Genomic DNA, 24,734 nt, shown 5'->3' on the forward strand with positions numbered 1-24,734 from the left:
CGTAAAATAATTTTTGGTATATATACTCAAAGAAGAAAAATGATCGATGGAACAAAATTACCAACCTTTTCTTTAAACAATAATTTTAGAGTCAAGGGACTCAATTCAACTCATTGTATTTGAATTTTTAGAATGTATGTTTAAAAAAATGAAGAGAGTATAGATTTTTTTGACAAATCCTAAAAAAAAACAAAATTAGGGAGGACAAGTTGAAGAAGAGAAAAGAAAAAACTATGCTATGCAAGAGGGGCCCATGTCCACACATTTTATCACTTGATTGTATTGTTAAGCATTTTCTAAAATGAAAACTAGGCCATGGGAATAGGATAGAAAATGGAAATGGTTGAAGGCCATAGGGGGATAAGCCCTTTCTAATGTAAAGGAGCTCTTCAAGTGTAGCACTCAAAGGCTCAAAGTTGGTTTGAACAAAATTGAGTGCATAAATGTAGATAAAGAAATTTTGCAAAAACATAACTAGAAACGATAGAGAATTAAAGGTTTTTATGGTGTACAACACATGCTTCATATCTTTTAAAGATCTAGAAAATAAAAACTAAGAAAGTCATTATAAAATTTTTAAATAATTTGTACAAGTTTATCAATATTAATACTACCCATTGATAATGATGATTTTTATTTTAAAAACTAATGTTAATAACGAATATTACGAAACAATATTAATTATAAATCTAACTACAAAGTATTCTGATCTCCCTTAGGTTTGCTCAAAAGACACTCATTTCTCTAGAGATTTCAAGAATTTCACAAATTTTCCTTGACGTTTGATTTTTGTGACACTTACACCCTCAAAAGGTTTTTTTTTTTAAAAATAAAATATTAGAGAAGGTTTGTGTTTTTAAAAAAAAAAATTCAAGAGAAGTCTTTGATATTTTTGAAACCTCGGGATAGGTGAGCCTCTCAGGTGAAGTTAGTGTCTTCTGCTCTAAGTCTAAATATAGCAATCAAGAGTCATTCACGAGACCATTTAGCCTAATCCATCAACCAAAGAAGCCAATTAAAGATCGCTAACCCTCAAAGTGCAAACGTAATTTTGTTCAGTGTCCATATAAAGTATAAAAATAATAATAAAAATATTTGTCCAAATAATCTATTTAGAGATTTGCATGACGTACAAAAGATTGAGAATTCCTCCTCAAGAAAAGGAAAAACTTAACAAAATGATAACATAATACAAGGAAGTGAAAAACTTTCTCCTAGCCATAAACCACCAATCCAAAAAAATGATCGTTTATTTAGCATTTGGAATAGGAACAATCAAGTTCTATAAATTCTAAGAAATCCTACATCAGTGTAGTCCGTTAACCTTACACGACTTCTACAAATTTAAATGTTTAGAAAAACTTACGAACTTAAAAGGACAAGGATGTTAATATCTTCTCGTCAACAAAATGCTCACATCAAACTACATGAAAATATACATATAAAGGGTAGAGCATTATTTATTTATTATTCAAAGTAATAATTCCTAGAGATCAATTAGGGTAAAATGGATCTACAACATCACCAGACTGGTCTTGTACCCATTCAAACTTCAGGTCATGTGATTTCATATAATGAGGTGAAGACCAAACTTTTGGCTAAAGTCGGATTTAAAATGGTTCATTTTGAAATATCTACATTCACTTTCTCCCCAAGAAAATATTTTTAGATTGGAGGATTGTAACTAGATGAAGAATCTAATAAAATTAAAGATGGGGAGTTCTTTTCTATAACATGAAAATATTGAATGTAAAAGAAATGTTATGTTGAAGAAATAGACGAAGTAGATATTGATGTTCTAAAAAAATCACATTTTTATGTTTGGTCACCGAGGAAAATGAAAAAGAAAATAAAAAAGACACATAATCTATGAACAACATTTTGATTCTATACATCATTAATATTTGATTTTTTCATAATTTTAATCATATTAAAATAAATTTTTATTTTCAATAGTATTTAATATAGAAGGAAAAAACAATGAAAAATGAGTTTCTTTCTCCTTTTCTTTTCCTCAGCAAAACCCTTGATCCAAACACACCCATAGAGAAACCGACACCTTCAGTCAAATAACAAATCTGAAAAAGATGCGACACAAAATAGGAGATTGTTAGTGTATTTTAATATTATTATAATTATATTGTTTGTGTATTATAATAATATTATTATATCTTGGAAAAAAAGATGTACCTTGGATTGAGTTATGGTCATTCATTCATGTACCTCATAACTGCATAAGATTAATTATATGAATGTACCTTGAATCTAGGATTGTATTTACTTAATATATACATAACTTATTTATTAAGTACATAGAGAATGAAGGGTCTTTTTTTGTCTATAAATAGATCCTTGAGGCATTAGCACAACACATCAATCTCTTATCTTCATTCTCGTCATATCATCATTCTTTTCAGTTTAAAGAGTTTGACAAGTAAAGAAAGGAGTTTTTTTTTGTGGAGCTTTGAACTCCTCCATTTGTGCGGAATTGGAGAGAGTCATACGATTCAAATCGCGCTGTTGTATCCTAGAAGAGACAAGTTTTGAGGAGTTCTACTGCACCAGTTCATGGGTTAAGTCAATAAATCGCAAAGGGTTTGAATCTCTTTAAAGAGAACAAGATATCCGTGTCTCCACCCATTTGTAAAATCGTGATTTTATTTTTATTTTATTTGTATATAAGTTTTATCGTCTTATATTATTAGTTTTATGTTGATTGAAGGTGGAAATTGAAAATAGCTACCCTTGTGAACTGAAAATTGATGATAAATACTAGAAATTGCTGCCAACTAAATTCATGTAATAATCAAACCTCTTTAATTGGTTTATAATTTTTATTTTGCTATGGAAGTAGAAGGATTATAAATAGAAATTGTATATTTGTATAATGGGGTGGTGGGTAAGGGAGGGCATGGGAAGGGCAGAGCAATTGCATAAGCATTGACAGAGATGTCTCCACGGACGCTTTGTTTGTCTCCTTCTTCTTAAATCCTTATAACAACCCTAGGGCCCTCAGTATCATTACCTTTATATAAACCAAAAACGAACAAAGCCTTATAATTCGCAAGCCATTTCTGTCACTGTCACAAGCTGTCGGTGGCCTCTCTCTCTCTCTCTCTCTCTCTCTCTCTCTCTCTCTCTCTCTCTCTCTCTCACACACACACACACACACACACACACAAGAGGAAAATAAAAAACCAATTTTAGACTTTTAGTTGGGGTGGAATAATTTGGATGATGGGTTTACTTAAAGCATTTTGCTCTTTCAAAATAGATGAGTTGAAATTGCAGGGATTGGGTTTAATTAGCATTTTACTGGGTCAAAAAAAAGTCCATTGGGGAAAAAATCATTTAAACAAAGAAGTGTTTAGGAACATTTGAATTTATATTTGCATGAACTTGAAAGAATTGCAATACAATTTTATAACACGCCGTATCTAAATTCAATACCCCAATTTAATGTTCTCAAACGTAAGAATGCTGCACTTGAGATAATGAATTTTAGACTTTGGATTTAAATTTAAATAGATTTTCGAGAAATTTTAAAGTAACTTTATATTACACCTTATTAAAATTCGACACAAATTCAAATTTAGTCTCTCTCCAAACATAGGGGAATGTAACGTTTGGGAGCATGGATTCTGGATGTTGGATTTGGATTTGAATAAATTTCAAAATAGTTTTATATTACTTCTTATTCAAATTCAATATAAATTTAAATTCAAGCTTGATGTAATTAGTGTAATCCCAAGAAGAGGATAAAATTGGTATTTAAAATTTTTTGTCTTAGATCAAATTCAAATCACATTAAGTATAGCACAACTTAGGATCTTTCTAAACAGTCTCAATTCTCCTAAGTAATCAAAGATTTAGAATTCTCTACAAATTAAAGATTTGCATACAAACATCACATTATATCCCATTTAAATTTAAAGGTGTGTATGTAAAAAATGATTTACCAATTAATGCGAATATACACGAGTGCAGCATATCTCATTTAAATTAAATGTGTGCACGCAAATAATTTTATCAGTGAATAAACAAGTATACACATATGAAAATTAAAGTGCAGAAAGTAAATAAGATAAAGAAAGAGACACATGATTTGTTATCGAGGTTTTGCCAAACCAGTCTATCCCCGCCTTAGGCATATCCTCCTAAGGATTCTACTAACCCTGCTCACTTAACGGGTGAAGAATAAACCATTTACAACCTCTCCTTACGGGGCGAGATAAACCTCAACTCAATTACTAGGTTGAGCCCAACTGGTCTACTTTACGAGGCAGAGACTCTCCAGTTCAATTTATCAGACTGAACCAAACCAGTTTCCTTTACGGGGCAGAGACTCCCTAACTAAATCAACAAACTGAGTCAAACTAGTACAATGAAAATAAAATTTTTCGTACAATTGAATGCTTCTACAAAAGCAGAGATGTACACAGTGAAGCTCAATGCACTCTCATATGATATGAAATATGCTTAAGTGAGTAAGAGTATTTTTCTCAAAATAATTTTGTAATCTTTGAAAATGATATATATGATAAAGTACTTCAAATATTTGAACTCCAATAAATATATCTCCAAAATAATTTTTTTTTAATAAACATTTAGGAGAATCTAGGGTTTTACTTTCAAAACATTTTGCACAAATATGATCTTTGATTAAAAATGAAATATGCAATGCGTACCTCAAAGATCTTCAAATCCTCAAATGAAATCTCCAAAAATATTTTCAAAATAAAGTATAGAAGATTTTAGAGTTTTAGTGCGAAAAGGAATTTGTGCAATAAAGCACAATAACTTATGAATCTTGCAATGGAAGTGCAAAAAATTCACAAACAAGAACTTGGTTTTTCCCAAAAATATTTATCAAGAAAAAATATATGGGAAAAACTATAAACAACTCTCAAATTTTGATTTTTCAAAAAAATAAGGAATGGATGAGAGTATTATGCTTTGAATAAAAATGAATGCCTAAAAATAAAATGTTCTCTTCCAAAAAGAATTTTTCAAATGATTAAAAGGAAAGAGAGTAGGAGAGAGTTTAAAAAAATTGCCCCAACAAATGATTTTTGCAATTAAAAAGTGTTTGGGGGAACTTTGATTAACAAATTTGCCTAAAAAATTAGGGAGAAATTTTTGACTAATCAAAGTTACTAATTATGTTTATGAAAGGAGTATATATAGACTTTCTAAAAAGAAAATGACCATTAGGGACACGCTTGGTATTTTAAAATTTGTTTAATTAAAAAATAAATGTGTTTAAGCGTTGAAAATTTGCCAGACCCGAGTGGTTCGGTCGGCTGGTGCTAGCGTCGGCTGGCTGACCTCACACAAGAAATTCAAAATTTTAAAACTGGGTTCGGTCTGTTGTGGGAGGCGTCGGTCAACTAGCCAAAAGCGATTCCGAACCTTTGTAGGTTCAATCAACTGATGCTCAAGGCCGGTTTGCTCTGTGAACAGTGTCAGTTGGCTGAGGGCTTTTGAACTAAACGGCCGGTCGGCTGAGGCTTGAAGGTAGGCCAAGAAAAAAGGGTCAGTCGGCTAAGGTTTGGACATTCAAAATGGACCAGTCGGCTGATGGTCAGTCGACTGAGGCATTTCCAACTGTAAAGTATCGGTCTACCGAGATCTTTTAAAAAAATAAGTTTTAGCCCTATTTTGACCCTCAAAGATTTAAACCCTTTTGTATGATTTTAACATTTTAGGAAAAAGGTTTTTCATGAAAGGTTGTGCCTCCTAAGGTTAGTCTATGGTCCTGTCTGAGCTTTCATCCATATCATGCAAGTCATGTATTATTACAGATCAAATATAAAAACTAAGATGCATTACAAACAAAATAATAAATCTCATCTTTGCTCCCTTGATTTCATGAAATGCGCCTAATTGTGATCTTTACATCCTTTATGGATTCCATCTTTAGTCCCCTTATGTGTGTGTTAAATTATATACGTGTTTACAAGTTAAGTACACACATAAGATATTTGTATTTTGTCAGCATCCAAACAGGGATCGAACTCAAAAAACCAACAAAGGTCTCTCCAAATATAGTGAAAAAATATTTTCTTTTTCAAATAGTTTTTTTTTTTTCTTAAGAATGTAGAAAAGGGATATGACACTTTTTATAAAGAGAAATAAAGTTAAACCTTATGAGATGTCAATATTTTTTATGCTAAATATTAATACTAACATATATAAAGTGAGAAAAAGACGGATTAGGAAGCAAAAAATCTCATTCAGATTTTGGCATCAATATATAATAGTTAGCAATTAGAGTTGAAGCTAAAAAATCTTTCAATTATTTATCTTAATTTTAAATAAAAATATTCTCATTAGATATGTATCTTATTTTTGAAACTAAAATTTCTAAAAATATCATTTTATGCAGATATTTTTGTTGTTGCGAATTTTGATTTAATGTAATATAAATTTGTATTAAAATTTGTCCAAATCCACCAAAACTTAAATTCAAGACCCGAAATTCATGCTCCCAAATACAACATTATAAGTTTGAAAAGACCTTAGATTTAGATTAGAATTAGATTTGAATTAAGACTCAATATAAAGTTGTATTAAAATTTATCCAAGTTCAAATCTAAAATCTGAAATTCATGCTACCAAATACAGTTTAAATTAAAATATAATTACTCTTTTGTCTATTTAAGATATTTTTAAATTATGCTTGATTTACAAATGGTATATTTATAAAATAAAACAACTATAAAGATTTAATATCTTACAAAATTAGATATGTTAGGAGCTTACAGTATGAAATAGTTATATTCATAAATTTCAATGCAAAAATTAATGTATAATTTATCATATTTCATGTTGGATGGAGTGATCTAAAATTTTGTATGGTTGATTTTTCTTTTCCCCCTTAATTATTATATTCCTACATAATGTTTATTACATTTTCATCTACCCCTATTGCCTCATCCAATGCATTCAAATTATCTTTACACCCTAGGCTGGAAGCACTTGAAAGAAAATGGCAACACCATAATCATATACTACATTAATAAGACGTAACTCAATCCTAGAATGAAGAAGAGTAATCATATATTACTTAATATAAATATTAAAAATTAAAAATATTTATTTAATTCATAATATTATTTTAATATAAATTAATATGATAACAATGTATTATAAATATAAATTAAGAACATCATTATTATTTATCAAAAGTAGTATTATATTATTTTTACTTAAAAATATTTAGTCATTAGTTAAAAATAACAATTAATATAATTATTAATTAAATTATTAAACATATATCATTTTATTATGCATAACCTATTAATTACTCAAAAAATATAATTAAATTTTGAAATGAACTTAAAAAAAAAACACTTATAAATTTAAATTAACATTAAATAAAATAAAAATCACTTCTTCATATGTAATTCCAAACGATCCCTAAACCTACCTTAAAATGCTGCCCAGTTACCACGGAATGACGAGGCAGAACACATACAGTATTGACTAAATAACTTCTGTACCTGATCAGCTAAAATTTGCAATATTCCCATGTGCAATTGGAAGCAAAATTTAGTCAAAAAATAGATACGAAATGAATGTCCTCTTATGCCCGTAGAATTCGAACTCTTCTGTAACCCAGTTACCTACATGCAGGACTTGTATATTCATAAATAAGTTCAGGGTATAAACCCAGTTACTATCACATTCTGCTTTTTCTATGACCATACAGATGATCGATCTCATTTATTTATTCTTAAACCAGATCAAAAGCATCGATGTTCATTCATCATATGTCGACACGTAACAAGCATCAAATCCACAGCATCCCAATTCCCAAATCTCAAACGGACAGGCACCTGAAAGGGAAAAAAAACATATTTCATGGGGCGACAGCTTCTACAGACCAAACTTTATTCTTGGAAAATATGAGAAAGGACGAGCAATAAATATCGGGGCAAACAAAAATTGATATAATCCATGAAAAGAGCAAACTTCTGACTTTAGGAAAACATTTGCAATCGACCGCGGAATTTGTGTTTCTGTATTTCTGGAATGAGTGTGTTACCAGAAATTCAGGCCACATAATTTTGTAATGCATCATTCCCACACTACGCATCAAACATTTGCAACCAGGAGATTAATAAGAATAGTACAATCAAAATAGCAAATATCACTCTTCTGCTATATATCATGATAATGTGGTAGATACCGTGACTAGATGTTTGGGCCTGGTGAGTATCATAAAGTCTATGGTCAGAAAAATGCACCCTAGCAGATCGCACAGAAACAGTAGCAAGTGAATCTGCTCATGCTCAGGAAAATGCACCTCCTTGTTAGCTGCTCCAAGTGGGAACAATCATATCATGTAATCTTGATCTACTTAGTTAAACAACAGTATGTTATTACTAGGGTCAATAAGTTAAAGTTTGAGAGACCCAAGAAATTTCGAAGCCATGACTCTCAATTCTCATTACAACAGTATTTTATGGCAATCCTTGTTCTTACATCTGTACAACCGCAATTTATTAGCCAAAATTTTATTGCCTGTAAGCATCCCTCTATTTCTTTTTGCTTCTGACCTATACTGTCACCACCAGCAGAATACATTGGATAGGTGTGGTACGCTTCAAATGGAGCAGACCACGATTGAGGCAACAATTAAAAAATCCAACAATTATGCTTTCCTAAATCCGAATACATCAGGGAAAATGAGCAAAAGTGATGCTAACTTTAAATTTTAGCATACAATTTATAATCTATAAGATCCACAGCATCTCATTCGCTGCCATATACAAAAGTAAAAACCTAAATGTCTGGAATCTTGGTATGGATAAGAAAACAAAACTGGAATTTAAATCCAGTGACAGTTAGAAGTACTCTTCACAACAAGTGCTAACACATAAATGTAACTCACTAAGATGACCGGAGTTCAGGCTGAGCAAAATTAATACCATTTTTCAGCAAACAGAATCCAAGACAAGTGGGATCTATAGGTTGTTTCCAAATGTCCAAGTTCGTAGATGCTAGCAACAGGAACATAAGCAAAGCAGGTCTTATCAGATAGTTTACATAATAACAAAAACTTCATTAAAGCAAGGACGAAAACATGGCTCATTTGGTTCATGGAATAGCTATCCTTACAATAAAGATGGAATATAACGAAAAGTTTGCGAATGTAGGTAATAATAGCTATTCCTTGTATGTTGCTTATTATTTCATTCAAGTGAATTGACATGTAATAAGAAAGGAATAAACATTCCTTATTATGGACTCAAAATGTTTCACATTGTTATTTGCTTTATCGTATCAATAAGGTTCTTTATATAACTAATTGTAACTAACCTATTATAACTAATCTATTCATAGGAATAAATATTTCGCAAACCAAATGTAGGGTTACAGTAAAGAGGATAAGGCATCTAAAAGAACAAAAGACAAGAAAAAGAAAATAAATAAATAAGTTACATCAGCATTGCCTTCCAGTCCCTATGGGTATATTGGACAGCAGCAGACCCTCAAAAACCTCAAAGGAAAGATCCCAAAAGGAAGCCAAAAAAGTAGCTCTCTCCCAAATCAAACTCAGAGGAGTCTTCTGGTCTTTAAAAATTCTAGCATTAAGACAAAGTGCCACAAAGCAGCAAAACCTGCACAATTCCAAAATGTTCTCCTTTTTCTATCCTTGCCAAAACCCCAAGGGCATAGCTATAAACTCATGAACAGCCTGCAAGCCACCCAAACCTACAAAGCAAGAGAACAGGTAGTTCCACAAAAACCTTGCCACCCAACAATGCAAAAATAAATGACAATTAGTCCCACTCGTGAAACATCACACAAACATCTGGCCTGAGAACCTTGTGAGGCCTCCTTGCCTGAAGTAAGTCATTCATGTTAATCCTGATGAGAACCAAAGTCCAAATGGAAGCTTGAATCAAGGGACTTTAGTTCCAAAAGAGCTTTATCCAGATGGAATGAAATGAGTTTTGGAGGTTTTTGTAAGATGAATGAAAAAATATTTTGAAGAAAAAAACCCCGAAGAATCCCCAGTCCAAAGCCTAACATCCCCCCACCAACAAATGCAGAACACTCAACAGGCAACTGGGTCCATCCGCTTCTCTCGTTGAGACTCTTAACGAAAAGGAAAATCCCATGAAACAAAGTGGTGTAGGACAAGAAGCAAAACCTTGGGAAGATCCTTGTTGGAGAATACTTACGAAGAATTGGATCGAGAATTGTTGGGTTTAGTTAGCAGTCTATTATGTGTTTACTATTAGTTAGTATAGGATTATGTGTATTTGGGGGCCGTTCGTAATATTTGTTTAATGTAGGAATTATGTGTTTACTATTAGTTAGTATAGGATTATGTGTATTTGGGGGCTGTTCATAATATTTGTTTAATGTAGGAATAAGCTTGTAATGTAATGCAGTTCTAGGGGTTTATACCTATTTTCATATGAAGAGGTTTTCTTTATAAATAGCATGTGAAAGCCATGTTGTAAGCAGTTGTTGAAGAATTTGAATTGGAATTGAACGTGAGTTTTCCCCCTGGTATCTCCTCTCTCCTCCCTTCCCTTCCCTTTCCTTCCTCTCTCTTCTAATTTCTCCATGGCTGCAGAACCATGATGCTGCCCCTGCATTGGTATCAGAGCCCAACCACAATCTCAATTCTTCCATTTCAGTCCACCCATTCTCCCTCGTTGTTCTCCTCTTCTCTTCTTCTTCCTTCTCTCATCTTCTTTCTTTTCTCTGTTCTGTCCTCAATTCCCTCTGCCCTCTTTTCTCCTTCTCTGCTTCTCTTCTTCAACTTTTCTTCTATTTCTCTCCCCATAATTCCCGTAGTTTTCTCAATTCTCTTTCCTTTCTTTTTTGCTGATCTGAACTGTCTTTTCTATTCTGATTATCTGTTATTCTTCCTCTTCCCTTCTTCTCCCCTCCTATCTTTTTCTCTGTTCTCGTCTTCATTCCATGCCTCTCCCTCTCTCCTATCTCTCTCTGATTCAAACTTCTGGCTTTCTGTTCTGAATTTCAGTTTTAAAAAAAAAAAATGAAAATCAGTTCTGCATTTTCTGAACTTCTTCAGAAATTCCAGCCATGTCCCTATTTGTTTGAACACCACATTGCAGTACCATCCTACAACACCACCCATTCCATTGAAAGTAGAAACCTCCGAAACCCTCCCCCTCAAAATTGCAACAGTCATGTGGCCCTGCGCCGGAAAAACATGCTCCAGCTGCCTTCAGAAACCCTAAATTCCTGTGATTTTCTCATCACACCACTAACACAATTATACTCCCCATTCATTGATCTCCCTTCGCCACAAAAATCATCACCACAAAGTCACTGCCGGCGACTCAAACACCTCACATGCCAACGATGCACATGAGAAAAAGTTGCTGGAGTCCCTGCAACTGCCAGTTTCACGATAAATTGCTTGCTGTCATGATATTTTGGGTCTCTACACGATATTTTGATCTGCAGAAAGTCATTTCGATCATGGACGCAGCATATTGCAAGCAAGTGTACAAATTTGACACAAATCACTAGAAATTGAAGAATTATTGTAACATCAGCACTTTATAGCATGGATTTGTCACCGCCAGCAATAACAAATCAGTTTGCATTGCTGAGTTTGCGAGTTTTCTTAGTGACTTTGTTTCATTTCAGCATGACAATCAATATCAAAGGTGAATTAAAGATAGTTTTGGAGAAATTAGGATTACAGTTTGTGGGCAAATTGTGTTGAGGCTTTTGGTGATATATAGTTGCAATATATATGAATAAATCCAGCAATATGGTGACAGCTTAGTGGAAAAATGAATGGCTTTTGTCATGCTCTGAGCATAATATCAAGCCATTACCTTTCTTAAGTACAGGGAAGAAATATGCAAATTTATTTTTGATGGAAGAAGTCCTACGAATGTGATTTCTAGAAACTGAGTCATCCATATGCAACTTCATCCGCAACCCCGTCCAAAGCCTTATGATATATCTTGGGTTGATAACAATACCATATATTTTTGTGAAAGATGTTTGGTTCCTATCCAAATGGGTGCAATTTTGATTATCTTTAGTGCGATATCACTGATATCATACCTATGAAGATAGGCCATGTACTCCTTGGATAATTTGAGAGTGATTTAAAGACATGAGAACACATGTCTTCCACTATAATGGTAGGAAGATCATCTTGAAGTCCGCACAACCAGTCAACCAAGACAAAGAATCTATCAAAGTTACTCAACTTGATGACACTAGAAGCATGGCAATGAATGTGTTTGAAGACATTCAAAGTCTTTGAAACATTCCTATTGTTGAGCTTGTCATTCCCAATGTGCTTATTATTGATATGATAACTCTCAATTCAAATCTATGATGCTGCCAAAGGATCGTGATTTCTTGTATCACTCAAGCACTGGCTTTTGAAGAATCCAAGTTTGCTTCTTACTTCTGATCCTCCAGTATTTCAAAATTCGAGTCAGAATTTTTTCTAACTGAGGGAGAGTTGATGTAGGACAAGAAGAAAGGCCTTGGGAAGATCCTTGTTGGAGAATACTTCAAAAGAATTGGATTAAGAATTGTTGGGTTTAGTTAGTAGTCTATTATGTGTTTACTATTAATTAGTGCAGATTTATGTGTACTTGGGCGTAGTTTGTAATATTTGTGTAATGTAGGGGTATGTTTGTAAAGTAACATAGTTTTAGAGGTTTATACTTAATTTCATGTAAGAGGTTTTCTTATAAATAGTGTGTGAAAGTCATGTTATAAGCAGTTGTTGAAGATTTTGAATTGAATTGAATGTGAGTTTCCTCCTAGTATCTCCTCTCTCCACCCTTCCCCTTCCTCTTCTAATTTCTCCACAGCTGCAGAACCTTGATGCTGCCCCCGCATCACAAAACCCCCTTCATTAGGATTTTATTTCCCCTCTTCCTGAAGAATGCTATGAATTATCCCTACCAGCTTTAAGATGGCTTAAGCATTTGTAAATATTGGGACAAACTAGGGCAGGAAACTTTCAAAATTGGTTCTCGATTACTGCTCCATGTCCTAACTTAAAAGAAATCATTTCAGTCAATGTCAGTTCCAAACATCACTTGCTTTGCAACGACATAGAGTGTCAAATTACAGATAATAACCATGAACTACTCAGGCATAATGTTTCATCATCCCCATGTTGAATTGATCAGCTATATAAATCAAGACACCAAATAAACTTCAGTTATACATATTAAGTCGTCAAATTAATACATGATTAATAATAAATAAACGGATTATAAGTATTATGCAGATTTAGACATTATTTTCAACAAAAGAGTACTACAAGAATTTACTGAAAATATGAGTATTAGTTGAGAGCATCCATATACACAGCTTTTAGGATGCATTACCTTCAAGATGAAATGCTTAGAGTTGATGTAACTGCTGAAGAAATCCTTAGTTTGAGGCTGAACCTGCAGGACATGCTGCTTGCTTATTCGTGTCACTCACAGAAGCATTACCTTCAGCTTCTGCTATCGGCTGATTACCCAGATCTGGAACTGGACCATCCTCCAATCTACTTGGTACAGAAGCAGCACCAGCTCTACTATTTTCCCTGGTTTCTAGACGTTCCATCATGCGTGATACAGTGGCAATTCCTGCATTAACCTCTCTTCTAACTTCAGAACCAAGATCTGCCATGGAAGTGTTGCGAGAGAACCACCTATCCTTCCAGCCTCTTGTGCTCTTCGAGAATGTTTCTTTGTATCTAAATACACACACACACACTTAGGCAAGCTTTTAGGGGAAAAAGAAAACACTCTTTAAATTTATCTTCCACGGGAGATCCAAACAATGCTTTCAATATGACCCATACCTCATTGACATTGCATTAAATCGAGATTTTAAAGAGTCTGAAAATGATTGGAATTCTGATGGCCCTGCTCTATCTTGACTACTTGGGGAAGATCGATTAGGAGAACTACAAAAGGTTACAGATATTTTTTCAAAAACGTCCAATGCTGATGCATTTATGAAATCAATGAACTAATAAACGAAATATGAGGAGCTCATACCAACTGTTCAAAGAAGTTCCATGTTGAACACTAGAAAGAACAGTTGATCCAGATGCTGAGGCAGATAACTGATCAGCTTGAGCAGAAGGTGGTGGTGGGATCAATTGAGAGGATTCCTCTCCTGCTATCATGGGAGGGGATGATGGACTAGCAACTGCGATTGGGGAATCTGGTTCACCTTCCCCTCTTTGAGCTAGAGAAGAGGAAGAAGCTGGACCAGCAAGAGTTGTGTTTTGTTGAGTTGAAAACACTAGGAACTGTGGACGACCCTGAGCTGAAGACCTACTCCTCTGGCCTTCCCTTCTAGCAATATGGCGTGCCCTCCCCATCGCAGCAGCTGCAGCTAGGTGCTGAATTATACGCTCTTCAAGCTCAGCATCATTTGTGCCCACTGGTAACTGCATGCAAAAATATTCACACATAATATAGATAAAAACATGACTTGCTGGAGTTAGTTTGTATTTAATTTCTGAAAAGAACAGATGAGATGACAAGCTGCATCTAGTGTAGTTAGACAACAAACATGCTGTAATTCAAAATCCCCCAAAGTTGGATGATGAAATATTGCAGCACTTCTAGAAGCATTAAGCCTGAAGCTCCTCTCTCGTTCTACAGCCTCAAGCAATTCCTGGCTGCCAAAATACAAAATAAATGATTCCCATTAAAGTTAAATATTTACAACAAAGCCTGAAAGAACAAGGAGGAAATGCAGCATAAACCTGGTGGGATCCTTCAGACTGATGGGCTGCCAACACATGGGGCACTGGGAGCTTCTCTGACACCTAGACAAATAAAATGAAAAAATTCAAATTCTTAAAGTCCCACTAGGTGGGGTCGGCTACATAAATCTTTTTCCGCCAATTCACCCAATCAAAGGTGTTTTCCTCTATTAGATTAAGGGCTGTTAAATCCTTCCTCACTACCTCATTTCAAGTTATTTTAGGCCTACCCCTACCCTCTTTCATGCTGGAAAGTAGAAACAATAACTAACTCGCTCCTCCTCACATGTGCTCTATAAGGCCTGTATTTCAAATGCCCAAACCATCTAAGCTACCCCTCCCTTATCTTGTTTTCAACCGATGCTATGCCTAAATTATTACATATATGTTCATTTCTTACTTTATCTTTTAATTTTAAACCACTCATCCACCTTAACATTCACATCTCAACAACTTCTCTTTTTTCTACATGTTTCTTAGTTGCCCAATATTTTGAACCATAAAGCATAGCTGGCCTTATAGCCGTCAGATAAAACTTTCCTTTTAATTTTAAGGGTATTCTACGATCACACAACACATCTAGCGCACTCCTCCATTTTACCCAACTTGTTTTAATTCTATGTACTACATCTTCGATTTCCTTTTCAGCTTACATAATAGATCCAAGATATCTAAATCTATCAGTGCTATTAATTTTTTGATTATCAAGTTTAATCTTCTCTCTATTGCTACTACTCACATTATTGAAATTACATTTCATATATTTTGTCTTATTCCTACTTATCCTAAACCCTTTAGACTCTAATGTGGTTCTCCAAAGTTCTAGCTTAGATTCCACTCCGCTCCTACTATCATCAATCAACACAATATACCAAGGGATCTCACTTTGGATATTACTAGTTATTTCATCAATTACTAAAGTAAAAAAATAAAGACTTAAAGTAAAACCTTAATGTACACCTATTGTGATAGGAAAATCCCTAGATTCTCCTCCTACAGCCCTAACGCTAATCACTATTCTATCATACATATCCTTAAAAACCTCCATATATCCACTGCAAACTCCCTTCTTTTCTAAGACCCACCAAAGAATTTTCCTAAGTACTCTATCATAAGCTTTCTTTAGGTCAATAAAAACCATAAGCATATCCCTCTTCTTTTCCTTAAAACTTTTCCATTAAAATTCTGCTCAGACTACATTCTATTCTTAAAAATCAAGAAGACTAAAAGAGAAGTTAGAAGTCTCAATAGTCAGTGCAGACACTTCAAGATAATAATATACATTGTTTTGTCCACAACATAATTGCTTCAGCTTTAAGGTCACGTAGTGATCTAAATTCATAACAAAGCCAGGTTTTCCAGGAGGTAAGGGTTCAAATCCAGTCACCATGCTTATATATTCTATTTATTAACTTACTGTATACCTCTAATGGGTTTTATTCATTCTTTGTTCCTCTCCAAGAATGACCAAGCCACGGTGATATGAGTCAAAATTGCGAACCCTGCCAACACTTGACAGCCATGTCAAATCAGAGTCTGCACCACTTGAAGCAGGACCACTGCCCAACAACATTAATTCTCAATTCCAATCTACCAAAAACTAATACATAGCGGACTTCCATAGGATTATAATGCTCGGAAGATAACGAAACTAAATTGAGAAACCTAATTTTATTTTTAAATAATAATATCCTAGATTCTTGAATATATGACCCTAATTAAATTACACTAAATAAAAAAAACGAAAATACAATAAAAATTAGGAAATCAAAATAGATCTTGTCACACCCTGCATCACACTATCTTTACAGAATATAGATGTTCACGCAATGAAGCTAAAATCCCAATTTTTCTACAAATAAAAGCAAGTTGTTGATACCAACAGAATGTCAGAATCAAAATCTTCATTGCAACATATATCAAATATGTCTTTGATTTTTATAAAATTTCAATATCAGTAATTTTCTGCAGTTCCATTGAATATCTGAACATTCTCCATCTGCACTTCCCTCAGGTAGGAAGTCCAAAACCACATGCCCATTAACACTATGTTTGGGAGAATCACTTCAAAGCCTTCAATTTGGAATTGTGCAAAGTTAGCTGAAACTCAGAAAAACAAATACTGTATTGAGTGTCATCAAATTCCTCAGAAATCCAAATCCATGACACACTGTAAGTGTTTAGTCATGAACTAATTCCAAAATCCTTTGCCATCATTGGGCCCATGAATAGAATAAAAACCTATAATCTTATCAATGGAGAATCTCAATTCAAAAGAAGGAACTTGACCAAGTGTATCTCTACTGTCAGATGCTTACTGAACACTTCTTGGACAATTTTCATACTTTTTGAACATACTTAAGACATATTATCGCATATTGTAACATAATTTTATTTTATTAATAAAAAAATCAAAAGGATGAAACAAAGAGCAATCAAAATGTAGGTTATTGAAAAAACTTACTATAAACTTCTCAACATGTAAAATGAAAGAAATGGAAGATGTTCATAAAATTAAAAAGAAATAAAATGATGCATATGTATTTATGTTGGATATTTTAATGTACTGTCATATAGTTTTTGCCTCATAATATAGTATATAATTCTTAATAAGTCAGTCCCTCCAATAGCATGTCATATTTTTGAGATTTTTTGCGTCCTTGTACTCATCCCATGCCATCCCCCTCTAGTGTCCATGACCATGCTCCAAAGGAGACATACATCAAGAGAGAGGAAGTAGTCCAGATCAAAATCAGCGTCTTGACAGAAAGAAGAAAAGTTTCTGTATATCATGCCCTCCCTAAAAACCTATTATAGTGGGGGAGCTTTGTTTACCAGGAGTGGGGGGGTATTTTTTTTCAAAAAAAATAAATAAATAACTGCACTGATAGGCCTTTTTATTCTCCTCCCAACTTTCTCTTCAGCACTTTCTAAAAGTGTGATCCTTGCATTCACATATAATTAAATTGTCAACACTTACTGCTCAGTGGCACACTCTGTTAAACAAAAAATAATGCTTCCAACTATTAATACATTCAACTATCAGAATTGAACCTCAATGCCAAGTTCAACATCATCACTAGATACTTTTAAACCACAACATTACTTTTGACATAAGATCTGGTAGAGAAATAAAAAAACGGGATGACATTATAAAATTAGATGAGATTAAAGTGAAATGCACCTTTAGGAAATGCTAAGAAGACACTAAGGATGATATAGAAACAACTTACAATTAATTTTGTTTACTTTTTTGTGGGAGGAGGGAGGGCATAAATGTGATAACAATGCACAATAAAGGGCGTCCCCGGTCCATAAGGCTCCCCACTTTGCAATGGTAAGGGGAGGGTCATCACAGCACAATGAATAAGAAAATAATACTACTATTAAAGTAATCACACATTCAGGCTTTAGCAACCTCATTTTAACACAAACCCTACTTTTTACCAAAATATTGTCTTCATTCTTTAAACCAAAAGGAAAACATTTATAAATAAGCCCCATGAATGACAAATGACCAAAGGTAGAAATCAATTTATCATTTGTCGACAGGAGCAATAATAAAACCCAAACCAGTTAATAAGCCAGTACAATGGATTAGCCCCCAATTGCACTTCCCATAATTCGAATTAATTGCTGAGTTTTGTAGTTATTTGTATTTTTTAGCTATATTTGACCAAGCAATCACTAGTTTAAGACTATATTCCATACATTTATTTCCATATAACAGTTTTAGATCTATTTAATAATGGAAAGTGTCAGCCCCACAATGACTCCAAATAAACAAACATGTACACATCATCTGTTTCATTGGGGTTTTTAAAAAGCTTGGCTTGGTTGTTGATCATTGTAGGCCACATTTTCTCATCTTGTCTCTCTGATTTGGAGGAGAAAAAATGACCACTTTTTCTCCTTTTTTCCCTCCACTTCTTTTATTTCGTCTCACTGTATGCAAATCAAACAAGAGAACGGGGAGAGTAACCATTTCTTTCTCCTCCTCTCCACTTCTCTACAGACAACCATGGTGTTAAACCATGTAGTTTAGGACTTGGCTCCAAAATAAGGTCATATTCGGTTATTTTACCTCATGTTCAACCAATTTAACCAGCCCCAAACTTCCTACAGTATAGGATCATAACATCTTTCTATGGCTGTAGACCTTAAATTCTTTAGCCAAAAACCATGAGCAATGTACCCTATTTTCGTACATTCAAAAAAAAATCCTCATAAAATTCAGATCCCTAGCATGTAGCTTGTTAATGTCACAAAATTCCTAGAAATCAATCCCTAGTTCAAAATCTGTAACCATATTCAGAGTTCAAATAGTTCAAGGGTTTCCTGGGAAAATTTGCACCAAACATCTCATCTCAGCACAAGATTTTTAATTTGTGATTGCCACGGTCCAAAAATATTATATTAAAACAAACATCTATCATGGCTTTCCTAATTGAAAATAAGAAATTACAGGGCAAAGAACTACCATTCAAGAATGCACTGGAGATGAAACTCGTGCTTGCAACTAGTAACCTACAAAGGAAGAGATTGAATTGGTTCAACTGCAAAATATGTCCACCTCATGAAAAGAAGAGGCAACATGACCAAAATATGCATACAGTTGAAGGATCATTATCACAAAAGGCCTCAAGGCATATGCTGCAAGCATCCTCGCAGGCTTCCTGGATTCCTCCTTCCACAAAAGCCGCAGCCGATGTCAAATGATTTTCAGACTTTTGAGTTTCTTCCATCCCAACACCTACAACACAAACATAAGATTACAATGTAGAGAGTTCACAGTACATGAAAAGTGTAAAGATCAAACAACATCATACGCTTTAATTTATAAAAACAATACTCAACTGGAAAATGATCTTAGAACCACAACTAAAAGAAAAACAACTTTGATTATTATACTAATATTGGCAATATAGTCCACATAAAAAATACAATGAAACCAAAGATAGTGAATTTTATAGATATTATATAATTATTGAGCTTATATTACCTTTTAATTCAATTTTATCCTCAAAAATTATATTATTTAGGAAAAAATTAGAAACGTGCACCCAGACAAATTTTCATATTTCATTTAATAAATAAACAAATATGGAGGCAGTAAAAAACATTTGGAAGAAACCGATTATTTTAAAATTTTGTCCTAGATTGTTCAAATACATATACATACATAGAGAGAGAGCGAGAGAGAGAGAGAGAGAGAGAGAGGAGAGAGAGAGAGAGAGAGAGAGAGAGAGAGAGAGAGAGTGGGAGGGAGCAAAAATAGCAATAAAAAAAAGAGATAAATAAGGAGATCAAAGTAATTAGAAGGCGATCAATCTCCTGAATAATATATTTCCTGCTCTTGGCGTCATTGCCAGGGATACGGGCATTTGCAATACATATTAACCTCGTTCAAACTTACTTACCCAAAACAACCAGACGCACAAACATTTAAGTAACGTAATACGTAAGGAAAACAACCAAAATTCTCAGACATATAAACAAAAATAAAACCTCCTAGCCCAAATTAACACTCAATATAATTACCTCAATAACTACAGCTTCAATCAAAAGGCAACTGACCTAAATAAAACCCCGTATATTAAACAGCTCCAGCATTGGGAGCTGTCTCATGCCATCACATTTAAGCATTTCAAATTGAAACGCAAAAAATAAAATTTTAAAAACAAGGCAAAGAATCAACAACGTCAATCTCCGTATCGGCGCCGAGAAAATTGAGAAAAAAACAAAACAAAAACGGGAACCTGGAATCTCGCACGGAGTCTGCGCTTCAGAGGCTGCCGCGCGAATCCACGACTTTCCATTACTTTCCTAACGCCTTCTCGGCAACCAAACGGGGAGGAAAAGAAGAAGTGCAGAATTTACCTCAGTGAAAGCTGTGATGAGATTGGGGACTGACGATCTTCTGGTGAATTTCTCGGTAGATGTCGAGAAGACGGGTAGACGCAAGAAACCCTAGACGAAAGGAATTCCTCTGAGATAGAGGCAGCCGGGCGGAGACTGGTCTACTTCGTTCTGGCTCTCTCTCTCTCTCTCTCTCTATCCCCTCTTTCGTTCCTCTTTAACTTTTTGGGCGGTCTGACTACGCCACACAGTAAACTATCCCAGTTGTGCTTCGACCGACCACTGTAACGACACGTGGCGCGTTCGAATATTCACACGTACTTAGTGAAAAATTTGAGTACACTCGCTCGTTGAGTTTTTTACAAATTTAAATTTATTTTAATTAAAAACATTTAAAAAAAATTCAAATAAAACTTTATTTCCAAAATTCATGAGTCCAAAAAAACACCAAATGAAATAGCACTTTTAAATAAAAACCAATATTTGGAGTAGCATTTCTTTAAAAAATGCTAGATCATCCAGTGTTTTTTTGGACACATCAATCCTGAAAATAAAATTTCACCCAAACTTTTCTCAAATATTTTTAATTAAAATAAATTTAAATTAAAAAACTCTAAATTGGAAGAAGTAAGGAATAATAATAAATTATTAAGGTATACATTAAACAACGTAATATTTTAGGTAAATAATTAAATTTTGTGATTTTGAGTGGTTGTACGAGTTTTGTTGTAATGGATTATCGAGACTTTGAAAACTATTTTATGATTCAAGCATGTGATTAGTTGTGAAAACTATTTAATGGTTCAAGCATGTGATTTGTTGTTTAAAATATGACGTATTCAAGAAGCAAGGTTTAAGAACACTTATTCGGAAATGGTATTTTAATGCCCGGTTGATAAAAAAAGAGAAAACCGTTCGATTGATTTTAATGTCCTTAAAGACTCCTTATTAATGAACAATATGACGGATTAGTTTGAATTTAATGATAATTAATTTGTTACATTATACTATGACATTGAAAAGTATATAGAAATTAAGAGGTTGTTTGGTATTACTGTCAAAAATTACATAAATGAAAAGTAAAAATGAATTAAAAATTGGAAACAGAAATTAAAAACTAAAAATCACCGACCTATTTGATTAATATTTTAAAAACTATTACAAATTTAAAAATTAATTAAAAATGCCCAATTCATCTTTAAATCAAATAATGCTATAAAACGTGATTATAGTAATAAATTACAAATAATACACATTAAGAAAACACTATAATAAAAATAAAAATAACTATAATTCTTTAAATTAACTGTTATAATTTCAAATTTTACTTAACAATAAAAATTTTATTGGATATGGCAATTGAAAAACAGTAATAATATTTTGTAATTGGCTTTATCATTGTTTTTTTAAATTTATTTATATTTTTTTGGTAATTATATTCAAATTCATATGATCATTTTATTTTTATTTTAATTTAAAAGTGTAAAAATGAATGATTTTAATCTAAAAAAATTATTTTTAAATATCAAAATTTCTGCCAACACATTACCAAAATAATAGAAAATCATAAATTTTTTTTTTCATTTTTTTTTTTTTGCAAACAGTTGAAAACTGACAACATAACAAATACATTTTTATAATTTGTTTATCCACTATGTAGAAATATAAACAAAAAATAAAAAACAACAACGATAGATACCAAACAAATCCTAAAGATAAAATTAGCAACATCCTTGAGGTTTTGGAATTTGATGCCCTATCTCATGAGTTTTTAAAAACTATCACAAAATCTCATGAGATTTAATTTTATTGACAAAATGAATCTTCCATTAATTGATTATTTTATTGACAAAATAAACGTTTAGTTAGTTGACTTTTAGTCAATCATTAAGCTTAAAAAATTAAATTTTGCCTTTAATAAAATGACAATTTTATCCTTCCACTCAATTTGGATAAGATAAATTAAGGAAATAATATTAATTTGATAAATTAAGATGAAAAAATTGGTTAATTAATTACAATATACTTTGAAAATTAAACTTATAAGTGAATCAATCACCTAATAATTAGGTCGGATCAGCCAATTAACATAAACATTACAACATAATTAAATTATTAATTTAAATTTTAAAAATTATGACAAATAAATAAATAATACTAATAATTTAGAAAAATATTTAAATAATAATATTATCCAAAAATATTTGTTATATACATTTATGCAAATTAAATGACTAGATATATCTTTGACAAATAAAATATAATTTTAAAAAATCAACTCGCATTAGATGCTTGGCCAAATTACGGCTCACTTTACTGAGTCTAGCTAAAAACCATACTTAAGAACATAACAACTTGAATAAAATCAGGAAAAATTAGTGAATCGTCTTGAACAAAGACTAGCCAATTAATATAAATTGAGTTTTCTTTACCCATTTAGCATTTATATTTTATACATCGAACTGATATTCAATTTTATAGTTTTAATATATAAAGAATGAATTTTAAAATTTTGCTTTATTTTTTTTAATACTATGTTTGATAAGTTACATGGTCCGGACACATAGTCTCCTATGCTAGCAAGTTGGAACTGATCAATTATGTAATTCAAGGTATTGAATGCTTCTGACTTGTAATTTTCCCTATTCCCTACAATGTCGTGGAGTATGTTGTAAAACTTGAAAAGGAAGGTGTACTCCCAAGAAGGGGGGGGGGGGAATTAGGATTTTAAAATTTTCTTTAAATCCTTTTTAATAAACTCTTTCTCAATTCTCTTTAGTTTTAACAATTACTCATGTAAGATTGATTAACAATAGTAAATACAGCAGAAGATTAAATTATTTATCAACCTTAATGAACGAGTATGCTTACTTTGAATGCTTTATGAATTAGTCAAGAAATCTTTCAACAATTATCCAACAAAGGTAACTAAAATAAGATTCACAATATGAAATAATAACACAATCTCAGCAATGCTTCCAAGATTCAGCTTTTATATACGTAGCTGACAAAAGCCCTGCTATTAATATACAAGATACACTTGATTTTTCAATATGAAACACAATAGAAATTTCCAACCACTCTTCCAAAACTCATATTTTAAACCAATCATTTTCAAGATTAAAGATTGTTGTTGATTTTCTTTTAATGAATTTTGAGTTTTGGGTGTTAATCAATCAACATATTCCCTTTATTGTTTCCGCAATAAGATTTGATCAACAAACGTTCTCCCTTTCGGTTTCCACAATCCCAATATCAAATTAATTTTTAGTTTTTTTTTATTTCCAAACCAAGCAGTGTATATGAACTGAAAAATAAACAATCAACCACACAATTAATATGAATGGGAAATTAAAGAGAGTAAGGAAGAGAGTGAGACACGAGTTTTATGAGGTTCGGCTATACCCGCCTACGTTCTCACCTTAGGCAACACACCTAAGGATTCTACTAGACCACTCCTTTATGGGCGGAGCAAACCTTTTACAACACTCCTTCAATAGGATAGAGTCCTCCTCTCCAAGCGATACCCTATGCTTGGTTACACAAGAATTCCTCTTCTTGCAAATCCAAAGATCCAACAATCCTAAATCGTCACAAAAACAAAAAACAAATGGTGTACAATGACACTCTCTACAAAAGCTGATTAGTACAATTGATTAGCACAATATACTTCAATAGAAATCAATATAAAAAGAATAAAGCTCAAGATAATATCATCGAGGTTCTTTAGATTTGGAAAATATCAATAGAAACTCAAAGAACCATGGCTTTAAATCAGTAAATTCTCAATAAAAACTTCAGCAAGAGTTTGAGTAGGAGAGAGCTTTTGAGAAGTATTTGCAATATAACTTAATTGCTGTTTATACTCCTTGGTGTTTTGAAATCCTTGGGTTTAAGGGGTATTTATAGAGTTTATAAAGTGTATTTCGTGTTCCCCAAGTGACTTAGAGTGTTTCCCAAGTTTTCATAATGTTTAGAATTCAAAAACTCAATTTTGGAAATTTCCCATTACTTTTAAAAATCTAAATTTCGAAGAGTCAGTCAACTGGAAATAGAGAGTCAGTCACCTGGATAGTTAAAACACAGAGAATTCAAAGTCAGCAAGGAGTCAGTTGACTAGAAA

At 32.8% G+C, this 24,734-nt stretch overlaps 1 protein-coding gene across 1 annotated transcript; it reads right to left on the reverse strand.

The window, feature by feature from the left end:
- Positions 1-7,553: 7,553 nt before the first annotated feature.
- On the reverse strand, positions 7,554-20,856 carry LOC131147881 (E3 ubiquitin-protein ligase RHF2A). Its single transcript, XM_058097518.1, has 9 exons — positions 20,633-20,856; positions 19,366-19,505; positions 19,233-19,279; positions 14,753-14,815; positions 14,557-14,665; positions 14,034-14,431; positions 13,835-13,939; positions 13,368-13,726; positions 7,554-7,841 (listed from the first exon to the last, which is right to left on the reverse strand). Exons 2-8 carry the CDS (start codon positions 19,495-19,497, stop codon positions 13,414-13,416), a joined length of 1,167 nt encoding a protein of 388 aa, XP_057953501.1. The 5' UTR covers positions 19,498-19,505; positions 20,633-20,856; the 3' UTR covers positions 7,554-7,841; positions 13,368-13,413.
- Positions 20,857-24,734: the final 3,878 nt, after the last annotated feature.

The sequence above is a fragment of the Malania oleifera genome, chromosome 2 (assembly GCF_029873635.1).
Source record: "Malania oleifera isolate guangnan ecotype guangnan chromosome 2, ASM2987363v1, whole genome shotgun sequence".
NCBI lineage: Eukaryota > Viridiplantae > Streptophyta > Magnoliopsida > Santalales > Ximeniaceae > Malania > Malania oleifera.

Coding starts and splice junctions, on each gene's coding strand:
- LOC131147881 (XM_058097518.1), bottom strand. CDS start 19,497: ATGGAAGAAACTCAAAAGTCTGAAAATCATTTGACATCGGCTGCGGCT. Junction 19,280..19,365: donor GTGATAATGATCCTTCAACT/GTATGCATATTT, acceptor CTTCCTTTGTAG/GTTACTAGTTGCAAGCACGA. Junction 13,727..13,834: donor TTTAATGCAATGTCAATGAG/GTATGGGTCATA, acceptor GTGTGTATTTAG/ATACAAAGAAACATTCTCGA.